At 29.3% G+C, this 12,252-nt stretch overlaps 1 protein-coding gene across 1 annotated transcript; it reads left to right on the plus strand.

Annotated features, from left to right (window-relative positions):
* The first annotated feature begins 6,247 nt into the window (after positions 1 to 6,247).
* On the plus strand, positions 6,248 to 7,464 carry LOC146938769 (glutathione S-transferase T3-like). The gene has a single exon (XM_085757870.1). It carries the CDS (start codon positions 6,264 to 6,266, stop codon positions 7,275 to 7,277), a length of 1,014 nt encoding a protein of 337 aa, XP_085613996.1. The 5' UTR covers positions 6,248 to 6,263; the 3' UTR covers positions 7,278 to 7,464.
* The last annotated feature ends 4,788 nt before the right edge of the window (positions 7,465 to 12,252 follow it).

A 12,252-nucleotide genomic window follows, 5' to 3' on the forward strand; every position in this document is an offset into this window, starting at 1 on the left:
GAATTCCGTTTAATCTAATTCATACTCATATCTTTTCCTAACTTTAATTTTGGATTATTTTTTTAGTTTTAAGTTTTTGGAGGTTGTGATTCGTTTTTGTGTGCAATTGGGAAGGATTGGAATCAATCGATATTGGATGCCATAATCGTGAAATGATTAGTTATTGATAACCATAGAGTTTAAGGCATATGTATATTCTGATGGGGTGAATGGGTGTAATTTTTTAAAGGGCTAGAATTGGCATTTTTTATGGTTTGTAGGGTGTGAGTAAAATTGTCGGGGTATAGGGTATAATTTCCTAACTAAGATCACTATGGAAAAGGGTCATAATAACCGGCCCGATTCTTAGATTTTTGGTGCCCTGGGCGTAACAATAAAATTGTATCATTTTAATTATTTCAATAGTTTTCTTCTTGCATTTTTGGTTGCAAAAGATTTATTTATAATCAAAGTTTTCTAAAAATATATTTTCAATATAACTAATCAAACCGAATTAAAAAAAGATATATCTATGTAGTATTAACTACTAAGTAAAAATAACTTTGGTGCTCATAAAATAATGGTGCCTTGGACTGCCGCCCCTCCCACCCACCCTCAGCGCCACCCATAGTAATAACATAGAATTAGGTTGAGAGGTAAGTGAAGTCGGACAAATGACAATTTTCAGTCAGGAATTTGAACTCGGGTGAATCCAAACAAATTTTAAAACCAATCTTCAATAATGAAATTATGTGATTTTGTATTTCTTCAATTTGGTTTTAATTAAATTTAAGTACTAAGGTCCACAAGTTAGCTCAACTAGTTAAAATGTTGAAATTACTAGACCGGACGTCGTCGAGATCAAAGTTTGAACCCCAACTTTTTTAAATCTTATAATAACAAAACGAAAATAAAAAATCTATTTTTTTTGACAAGATAAAAAATCTATTTATTAATTTAAAATTTGACATTCATTTAAAAAATTCAATAGAAATATCAAATTTCTATTTACTTATCCAATTTCTATCGATACATTCTTTTTTATATACATTATACATTATATTATATACATTATACATAGTTCATCTTAATGCATACGAATTTTGTAATATAAACTACTGTTTACTGTAATCTAATTAGTCATTATTTAAAATTCTAAAAAATGAGACTATTTAAAATATAAATTTTAATCTTAAGATAGTATTCTATCTTGTGTGTGAATTTTCGGTAATTACTAGTTGAGATACCCGTGCTACAGCACGGGTAGCGCGGCTTCGCCGCGTGTCGCGTCTCGGATGCACTTGGCATAGTGATTTTTTTTGTCTATAGTGAAAAAATGTAAAGCATTTAAAGCATAATAATGTATATATTGATCGTTAGTAATAAAAAAATTATAAAATAATTAAATTTTAATATGAACAATTATATATATTAGATTTTAGTATTGATGATATTAAAAAACCTAATAAATAAAAATAATCATAGTTTTTATTTACTAATATGTTTTGGTGTGAAAAATACTAATAAGCATCCCGTGAAAAATCATAATTAATTGATTATATAATATTGTTATCTTAAAATATATTTCATAAATAAACATATGCTAACATATTCCCGTAAAAAAATACAGTGAGATATATTTTTGTTAATATATAGTCCATACACTCATATATATTTTATCAATATATATAGTTCTCATTAGATTTCAGAAATAAGAATATACTAATATATTCCCGTAAAACAAACATATACTCATATATATTTTTTATTAATATATAGTCCATACACCCACATATACTTTATTAATATTAATAAAACTTAGGCAGTCGCGGTATTTAAATAGAGATATTAAAAAATACTAATTTTTTTGAAAGATTAAAAAATACTAATTAAAACTGATCACTCGTTATAGTTACTAAAATGGGTCCCATGTTACAATTGTACACTCCAACGGGTTTTTTATTGATACATTTTTTAAAAAAACAATGGAAAAAATTGAAGTGTGATTAATCATAGTATATTATAATTTTTTTGTTTGTTTTAGTATTGACGATATTAAAAAAAATGAAAATACATTTCACAAATAAACATATACTAACATATTCCCGTATAAAAACATATAGTGAGATATATTTTTATTAATATATAGTCCATACACTCATATATATTTATCAATATATAGTTCCCATTAGATTTCAGAAATAAGAACATACTAATATATTCCCGTAAAACAAATATATACTCACATATATATTTTTATTAATAAATAGTTCATACACCCACATATATTTTTTCAATATAATAATAAAACTTAGGCAGTCGCGGTGTTTAAATAGAGATATTAAAAAAATACTAACTAAAATTGATCACTCGTTGTAGTTACTAAAATGGGTCCCGTGTTACAATTGTACACTCCAATGATTTTTTTAGTGATACATTTTCAAAAAAAAGGGAAAAAATTGAAGTATGATTAATCATAATATATTATAATATTGTTCTTGTTTTAGTATTGACAATATTAAAAAAGCTAATAAATGAAAATACATTTCATAAATAAATATATACTAACATATTCCCGTAAAAAAATATAGTGAGATATAAAAAAATATAGTGAGATATATTTTTGTTAATATATAGTTCATATACTCATTTGTATTTTATCAATATATAGTTCCCATTAAATTTCAGAAATAAGAATATATTAATATATTCCCATAAAACAAACATTACTCATATATTTTTATTAATATATAGTTCATACACCCACATATATTTTATTAATATATTAATAAAACCTAGGCAATCGTGGTGTTAAATTAGTGATATTAAAAAAATACTAATTAAAACTGATCACTCGTTGTAGTTATTAAAATGGGTCTCGTGTTACAATTGTACACTCCAACGGGTTTTTTAGGGATACATTTTAAAAAAACAACAGAAAAAATTGAAGTATGATTAATCATAGTATATTATAATATTGTTCATGTTTTAGTATTGACGATATGAAAAAAGCTAATAAATAAAAATAATCATAGATTTTATTTACTAATATGTTTGAGTGTGAAAAATATTAATATGCGTCCCGTGAAAAAACATAATTAACGTATTTTATAATAGTGTTATCGTAAAATACAAAATCATACTCCCTCCGGTCACTATTATAAGCAAAAATCAACTTTTTAGGTTCATTCATTAAATGATGTATTTGATCAATAATATAGACCAAATACATCATTTAATGAATGAACCTAAAAAGTTGATTTTTGCTTATAATAATGACCGGAGGGAGTATTCTGTTATAACAACAACACTTGTTAGGTTCCTCTAAAAAAAACTTGTTAGTAAAACTGAATTGAAAATTAGTAGAGAAAATGGAGTTGAAAATGAAGAGAGAAAATGAAAAATGAAGAAAGATGGTAAGAAAAATATAAGAGAGGAGAGTGAGATTGAGAGAGAAAAGTTTATTAAAATAAAGGTGAGAGAAAAGTTTATTATTAAATAAATATAGATGAAAGAGAAAAGTTTATTATTATAAATAAAAAAAGATGAAAGAAAAAAGTTTATTATTAAATAAAGAAATGTGAGAAAGTGGGATGAGAGAGAAAATTTTATTATTAAATAAAGATAGGTGAGAAAGTGAGTTTTAGTAAAGTGAGTTTTGATAGTGGATTTGACAAAAATAACCTTAAAGTTGTAAAGGAAAAAATTTGGAAGAAAATTAGGTATGAGTAGTTAAGTAACTTTGGTAGTATTTTGTTTTCATATATTGTTAGTAGATTTTCATTTTATCTATCTATAAAAAAAAAAAAAATGTTACTTTAGTAACATTCAGTCAATATCACGTTGAAAAATGATTACATGTCCCTGTAATTTTTTTTAACAATGTCATTGTATAATTATCAAATTTGCTTTCTATATCACAATATAACATCATCAATTCACCTAAAATTAATTTAACATCAATTTCTTGATTTAAAACACTAATGTGATTATCAAATATGCAAATTAACCTCTATTCACCACATAGCTAAATCTTTTCAAATAACTATGAACCCCTTTAAGTCCATCAAAATCTCCTTACAAATCTACTTTCTATGAAATAAAACTGTTTTTAACAAACAAAACAATTTCCCGTGATGGATATTTGTGTTATAAAAAAGTTGTCTACTCAGCTAGTCTTATCTCTATAATAATTTTAAGACATTAGTGCATATTAGAGGCTTGTCCAAATAATTGGAAAGAAACAAAGACTTATCATATATTGTATCTAATAGACAAAGATTTGTCATTTTGATAATTGGTCAGGATTAAGCATTTTAAGCCCCTACATACGCGTGTGTAAATTTGATTTTGGAAGGACATGGACCCTATAATAGCATTATAATGGGATTTCATTATGTTAATGACACATATTGTTTTGGATTTTTCATTCTATATTATTGTTGGGGATGTAAAAGTCCATTTGATGTAAATCCATTGCACGTGTGAATGTTGACATGCATCAAGGACAAAAAGTTCTCATATGATTGTACAATAGTAGACCATAGCCAAAGGGTCCACCCTCACCACAAATCATAAAATCTTACTTCTACTAAATTATGTGAACTTTCTTTGTATCCATGAAGCTCTCACAACAAAAATGAAATCTTTCCTTTACTAGATGGAATTGATTGACTATATACTTCAGTGGACACCATAAAATCTTATCATATACCACGTTCAAAAAATCTTTAGCTAAAAAGTAATTTTGATGAAATATGATTTTAGTCCCTTAATTTTTAAATATGGAATTTTACTGTCCTCTTTCTCAACTTAATGAATATGACAATTCATAAAAAATAAGCTGAATATGACAATTCATAAAAAATAAGCCTTAAACCAAATTGTGGAAAGAAAAAAAAACATTGAAACTCAGTGAAACAAAATAACTAGTCATAGTCACGTTACATTTGTAAATATACATTGGACTCGATGATGATTAACCTTCATTGAGCAACCTGAGCAATTTAGCTTTAATGAGATCTTTCAATCAATTTTTTATGCACAAGGCTCGATTACAAGATTTTATATATGTGTGTATGCGTGTGTGTAGATACACACATGGAAGCACACTCGGTGAGAGAGATCAACCTCTTAATTAGATTCCAATTAGCTTGTGGAGTAAGTCATTATAGTATCACCCAGAGAGGATATATATGTTTTAAAAAAAAAACTTGATGTTGGTTTAATGTGTGTATGTATATTAGAAAGTTTCTCATTAAATTCTTATTGCTATCATTTATAACAATAAATCATTATATAGAAAAATATTAGTGGTTAGTTTGTTAGAATTGGAAGAAAGGAATTTTTTTAGTGCATAGGTCAAACCCTAAACCTCTTTCTCAATCCTCCTTCATGTCCTAACTAGAATTGGACTGCACCTCCTCAATTTAATGGACCTTCGCTAAAACTCATTTAACTCTCCTCAACTTACTGGTTGAGGTACATATTTGAGAATTTCCATTCATATATAAATTAAGGAGAATGCTAACAGTGTTCTCAGGTATTGGTTAAACAATCAAAATAAGTAATTATTTATAAAAAGTGGTGTAATTATTACTTATTTAACAATCAAAATTTATATTTTTAAAACAAATTTTTATTTACAGTTTCCTTAACCATTGCCGTGTAGGCACTGGTTAGCAAGATCCATAAATTAATCGATCATTATAAATGTGCACAATCTCTTCCATTAGTTGCAGGTTGTGTTCAAAAAGCCTTTAATTAACATAGAGTGGTCCATCTTCTAAGAGCATCCACAATGGTGAGGTCTTCACCATTTAAGACCTAGTACCTAATAGGTACCCCCATTGTGGAAAAAAAAATTGAGGGTCTTAAAAGGTGCAAGGTCTAAATTAAGACCTCATGCTTAAATGGACCCACATATCACCTTTTTATTAAAATAATAATTTTTATGGTTTGTTTTTATTAAAAGATGACCGTTGCAATTTGTACCGTTGCACCATTGCTCTGCACTGTAGACATATATATATTCATTCCTCTCCGTACAATACACATACTTGTCTTGTTTAATTCCTGCAAAATATATTCCTCCGTATTGTACAATTTCTACAATGAATCCAAACCAAAATAATTTCTACAATTTCATGTCTAATTTTCAATCTCCTCCTAATCCAAATTTTCAAAATACTCCAAATTTTCAAAATCCACCCTTTAATTCAAATTCTCAAAACAACCTAAATATTGGCAACTTTCCATTTTGTACACCTCCATATCAAATTCCTATGTTTCAATCCTCACCTTCTATCCCCACATTTGATCAAGGAACTTCAATGAGTATTGCTACAGAACAAGAAACAACATCTCAAGCGTCTCAACAAATTCAAAATCCATCATTTTCCTCTCAAGTTGGGTTAGATAATATTGAGGTTAATGATGAAGAAGAACCAACAGCTCAGATTTCTTCAAAAGAAACAAAAACAAAGGAGAAAATATATAGAGAAAGGTTTACCACGGAGGAAGATACACTTCTTATCCAATCATGGTTAAATATTTCTAAGGATCCAATTGTGGGGGCAAACCAAAGAGCAAGTTCTTTTTGGAAGAGAATTACAGATAATTATAATCAATACCGTGGTCATTTGAAAGAGAGAGAGTTGAATCAAATTAAATGTCGATGGTCAAAGGTGAATTTGATGGTTCATAAATTTGCAACTTGCTACAAACAAGCCTATTCAAGAAAGAAAAGTGGTAGCTCTGAAGACGACATTATGCAAGATGCATTGGCAATTTATGCTCATGATAAGCGTTCACGTTTTATGTTAGTGCCAGCATGGAAATTGCTAAAAGATGAACCTAAATGGTCATGCCAATTTACTGAAGAATCCAACAAGAGAACAAAGAATTCTGCTTCAGGAGCCTACACATCCTCTTCTAATCCGGACACGCCTACAAGTGGTGACCCCGGACAATACAACTCAAGTGAAAGTAGAGTGGTTCGTCCGATTGGGACAAAAGCAGCTAAAAGAAAGGGAAAAACAAAAGCAAATGAAACACCTACTGTTCATGTGGATCTAACTAGGATGGAAGATGCACAACAATCAAAAGCTCTAGCTTTAGAAGATATTGCACGTGGTGTGCATGAAGGTAACAAGTTGAAGGAAAAAGAATTGCAAATTAAGGAAAGAAATGATGAGCTTCACTATCTCTTGATGGATACATCTAGGATGACAGAGGAACAAGTGCAAGCTCACAAAGTGTTGTGTAAAATTATTAGAGAAAAATATGAACTTGTGTAAAATTATTAGAGGAACAAGTCCAACTAAGTCCAACTAGCCGTTTCATCATAAAAAGAAGTCCAACTAGCCGTTAGAGGAATGGTGTAGAATTCTTATTAATTAATGATGTTTATTTAATTCCAACTAGCCGTTATGCCACACTAGCCGTTATGTAATTTCAATTTAATCAATGATGTTTATCTTTTAATCGTTGTGGTCTATCTCTATATATATTCTTCACATGCTGATTCATTTCCTCACCTCTCAATTATCCCAATTTTTCCACAAAGTTTCATTACTTTTATGACAGAACATAGACTTTTATTACTACCTCTTAAAAATTATCCTTCATCCCAAATTCTTCACAAACTTTTGTTACTGTTTCGATAGAACAGAAACCTTTACTACCTCTTGAAAGTTATCCTTCAAATGGACAATCTTGATTGGGAGCAATTTCAAGATTTGATAAATGACGAGGAAGAAGACCAGTATATGAAGATTGTCATGGAGCAGCTACAACAACAACGAGTCTCCGTGCGTTCACGAACTTACATTGAAAGGAATCGTGAAGAAGGACATGCTCGATTATTCAATGACTACTTCTCTGACAATCCGGTATACACAGAGGAGCAATTTCGTCGAAGATTTCGAATGAGGAAGGATGTTTTCCTTCGCATTGTAGAAGCTCTTGGCAATCATGATGCATATTTCCTAATGAGATCTGATGCAACCGGAAGAATGGGACTTTCCCCGCTGCAAAAATGCACTGCTGCTATACGTATCTTGGCATATGGATCACCGGCTGATAGCGTGGATGACTATGTACGAATTGGTGAAAGTACGGCAATGGAATGCTTAGATAAGTTTGTAAGGGGTGTCCATCAAATATATGGAGCTGAATACTTAAGAAAACCCAACAACAATGACATTCAACGTCTACTACAAATAGGGGAGGCACGTGGTTTTCCAGGTATGTTAGGTAGCATTGATTGTATGCACTGGGAATGGAAAAATTGTCCAGTGGCGTGGAAAGGTCAATTTTGTCGCGGTGATCATGGAAAACCTACAATAATGCTTGAAGCAGTGGCTTCACAAGATTTATGGATTTGGCATGCTTTTTTTGGGGTTGCGGGGTCTAACAATGATATCAATGTGTTAAACCAATCTGATGTATTTGCAAGTGTTTTAGAGGGACAATCCCCTAATGTGCAATATACGGTAAATACAACCCAATATAATATGGGGTATTATTTAGCTGATGGTATTTATCCGGAATGGGCTACACTTGTCAAGACCATTCCTTTGCCACAAGGAGATAAAAGAAAATTGTTTGCACAACATCAAGAAGCGGCAAGAAAGGATGTCGAGCGTGCATTTAGAGTGCTTCAATCTCGATTTGCGATTATACGTGGCCCTGCGCGTAATTGGCACATGGATACAATTAAACATATATTATATGCATGTATCATATTGCATAACATGATTGTGGAAGACGAACGACACACATATGCCGGTCATTTTAATTATTCTTATGATCAACATCCCAACAATGATTATTCTACAAGTGACATATATAACGGTCCTCATCCAAGTCTTGCACCATACCTACAAAGGAGATCACAAATTCAAGATAGGCAAACTCATCTTCAACTTCAACATGATCATGTGGAGCATATTTGGCAACGTTTTGGACATGATAATCAACCAAATTAGTTTGAGAGCAAATTAGTTATTATTTTAATTATGTAATTTTAGATTTTAGAAAATTAGTTATTGTTTGTTTTAATTACGTAATTTTAGATTTTAGAAAACTTGTTATTGTTTTAATTATGTAATTTTATCATCATTTTAAATAATTTGTAATTTTTAATATTTGGCAATATTATTATTAATTATTTTTCAAACTTTTAATAGACTACGGTTCATATAAACTTTGTAACTTAACATTTTAATCAATTTAATATGATAAAATAGATAATAGTGTATTAAATAAATAATTATTGATGGGACCCATTTAAGACATTTTGTTAGAGGGTCTCCATTGGAGTGGTTGAGTACCTATTAGGTACTATTATTAAAAAACAATAAAAAAGTGATGTGTCAACGTGGGACCCGTTTAAGACCTCACAATTGAGTGTCTCCATTGTGGATGCTCTAACATTCTATAGGTTTACCGACACAAGCTAGGTTCATTATTGTTACCAAACGGAGGGGATAGTTTAATATGTTAGTACTGTTTATGTGCAAGATAAATGCCATGCACTGCTTATGTTTGGCCACTTCTACTTGACATATGCATTATTTTATCATGTTGGGACATCTGAAATTTCTTAACATCTTTTTACTTTTTATGGTACATTTCTTTTAACTAATTGCCTCTCGTGAATGGCAAACACTTGCAGAACTTTTTTTTGAAAGTCACCTTCCAACTCTCTTTTTAAACTTGGATCATCTCTAAGTGAGAGAAATTTAAGTTTTTTCTCGATGAACACTATGAGACCTTATAAGCACGTTGATTACTTAAGAATACATAAAATAAAAATAGAAAGTAATATTATATATTAACATATATCATCAATATTCTTATATGTAAATATTATTTATATGAAATAAATTTTTACATAAATATTCTTATGAGTAAATTTTATAATTTTTAAACATCAAATTATTTTATTTTTTGTAACAAAATAAAACTTTTATTAGTAACAAGAATGTGGTAAACTTAACAAAAAAAAATTCAACAACTATAATATTATATTTTTTTTAAGGAAAATTGTTTTGTTTTATAGTACCGGTATGTTTTTATTATTAAATAGTATAGTATTTGGCAGTTTCTGGTTTAATTATTTCTGCTCCTCATGTTTCAATTAATATTCAATTTAAGTGGTTGTATTGAACGTGACATAGATCCAATCATACAGATCAGAATTCTCTTCACAATGTGATTAATAATTTCTAATATGAAATCCAAGTTCTTGTGAGTATGAAAAGCATTAGGAAAAAAGAGGCTATGATACTTGGATCCAATCTTACAAATTAAAATTCAAATATATGTTTGTCATGAACCTTCGTCGTATCACGTGATTCATAATTTATTTATAAAATATGGAAGTGCATATACTCAAGGGTAAGGAAAGCATAATGGAAAAAAAAAAAAAATACGTGATTCATAATTTATTTATAAAATATGGAAGTGCATATACTCAAGGGTAAGGAAAGCATAATGGCAAAAAAAAAAAAATGAAAGTAAAAGAAGAAACGCAAAGTAACATTTTTTTAATTGAAAAACACATCATAGTTCTTTGAATTGTAAAAGTAAAAAATGACTTTGTAAAATGTGTTATTCAAGACCGAAAGGAAACAAAATAATTTTGTTTTTGTAGATCGATGAAGTGCTTATTGCCTAATACTTCCTCCGGTCCTATTTGTAAGAAAAAATTGACTTTTTAGATTCATTGATTAATTGATGTATCTTGTCTAGAATATAGACCAAATACATTATTAATACAATGAATCAAAAAAGTCAAATATTTCTTATAAATAGGACCGGAGGGAGTACTATCATTTTGAATTGTTTGATTAATTATTGCTTAAAAGCTAATGATTCTATATGTTTACTTAAGATATGTTTGGTTATAGATGAAGAAAATTATACTCCCTCCGTTTCAAAATGAGTGTCGCTTTAGGTGTTTACACACATATTAAGTAATGCAATGATTAAAAGAAAGATAATGGTTATTTTACCAAATTATCCTTATTAACTATTGGTTAGTTTTAAAAGTAATACTTTGAAAATAGTGTACAGAGTATTAATTGGAGGGTACAATTGAAAAGAAAAAGTTATTATTGCATTGGAAACTGAAAGTGACATTCATTTTGAAACAATTTTTTTTTGTTAAAGCGACACTCATTTTGAAACGGAGGGAGTAGTGGATATGAAAGTAGTGGATATGAATCACCGCTATACCTTTTCTTCTTGGCTAATGTTAACTTGTGCCCTCAAGGCACGTGTTAAGATACTCATTATAGAAATACACATATCAAAAGGCGTGCATTCAACTTCTTAAAAGTTGTTATATCGTGTTTTCCAATGCAAAATTGCTCTATTTAGGTTGCTTAACATGTGCCCTAAGGGCACAAGTTAACATGACCCTTTCTTCTTTGTTACAATTAATTTGACAATTTGTTGTATAATCTTCACCTTTTTTTACATTTTTGTTTCTTTTCTTAGAATTATGGAAATCATTTTGCCTTGGAATTACCAAGTGATGATGGAAAAGGGTCTTCTTGTTTCTTGATTGCCACTCACTAAGTGAAGAATGATATCATGCCATTCGTGTGTTGGAACTTGGTAGATATTGATGTTAGTAATAGCATGGCCCAAAGGAAAGGCTTTTATGAGCTAACTTTTTATAAAGAATTTAGGGTAAAGTTAACTTGTGCTCTTAGGGTACATGTTAAGAAACCTAAAAGAAGAAATTTTCTCTAAAATTTTGTGCATTTAAATGATAAAAAAGTTAAATATTAAATGCAATACACACATTCCAATAAATTTTTTTATATTTGAATCATTAACTTGTGCCCTGACATTTCCCAAGAATTTAACTCAACGATAAAATGGTGGGGTTATAGTTAGTAGGGACCATAATAAACTATACAATATTTCCCACCCACATATAACTAGTGCCTTTTGTCCCTTTGTTAATTTTCTTTTATTGTTTTATATCTACTTAAAGAAAAAAAAACTCTCTCTCAACGTCATTGATGTTTCGTCCATTCATTTTCTTCTTTACCTTAAAACGTTTTCCACTTGTGTATGTTTGGATAAATGATTGGATAAATTCATGATTGATGAAATTTTAAACCGTAGTTTTTACTGAAATCACAATGACTGTCGTGATTTTGAGAACGTTACCTCAATCAAAACATGCACTTACCATTTCTTCTTTTTTATATATATGCAACCATGTTCAAATTAATCTTGCACATTTGGTTT

The sequence above is a fragment of the Medicago sativa genome, chromosome 3, assembly GCF_051527215.1.
Source record: "Medicago sativa cultivar Bolivia chromosome 3, Bolivia_mono, whole genome shotgun sequence".
In the NCBI taxonomy this organism is placed as follows: Eukaryota; Viridiplantae; Streptophyta; class Magnoliopsida; order Fabales; family Fabaceae; genus Medicago; species Medicago sativa.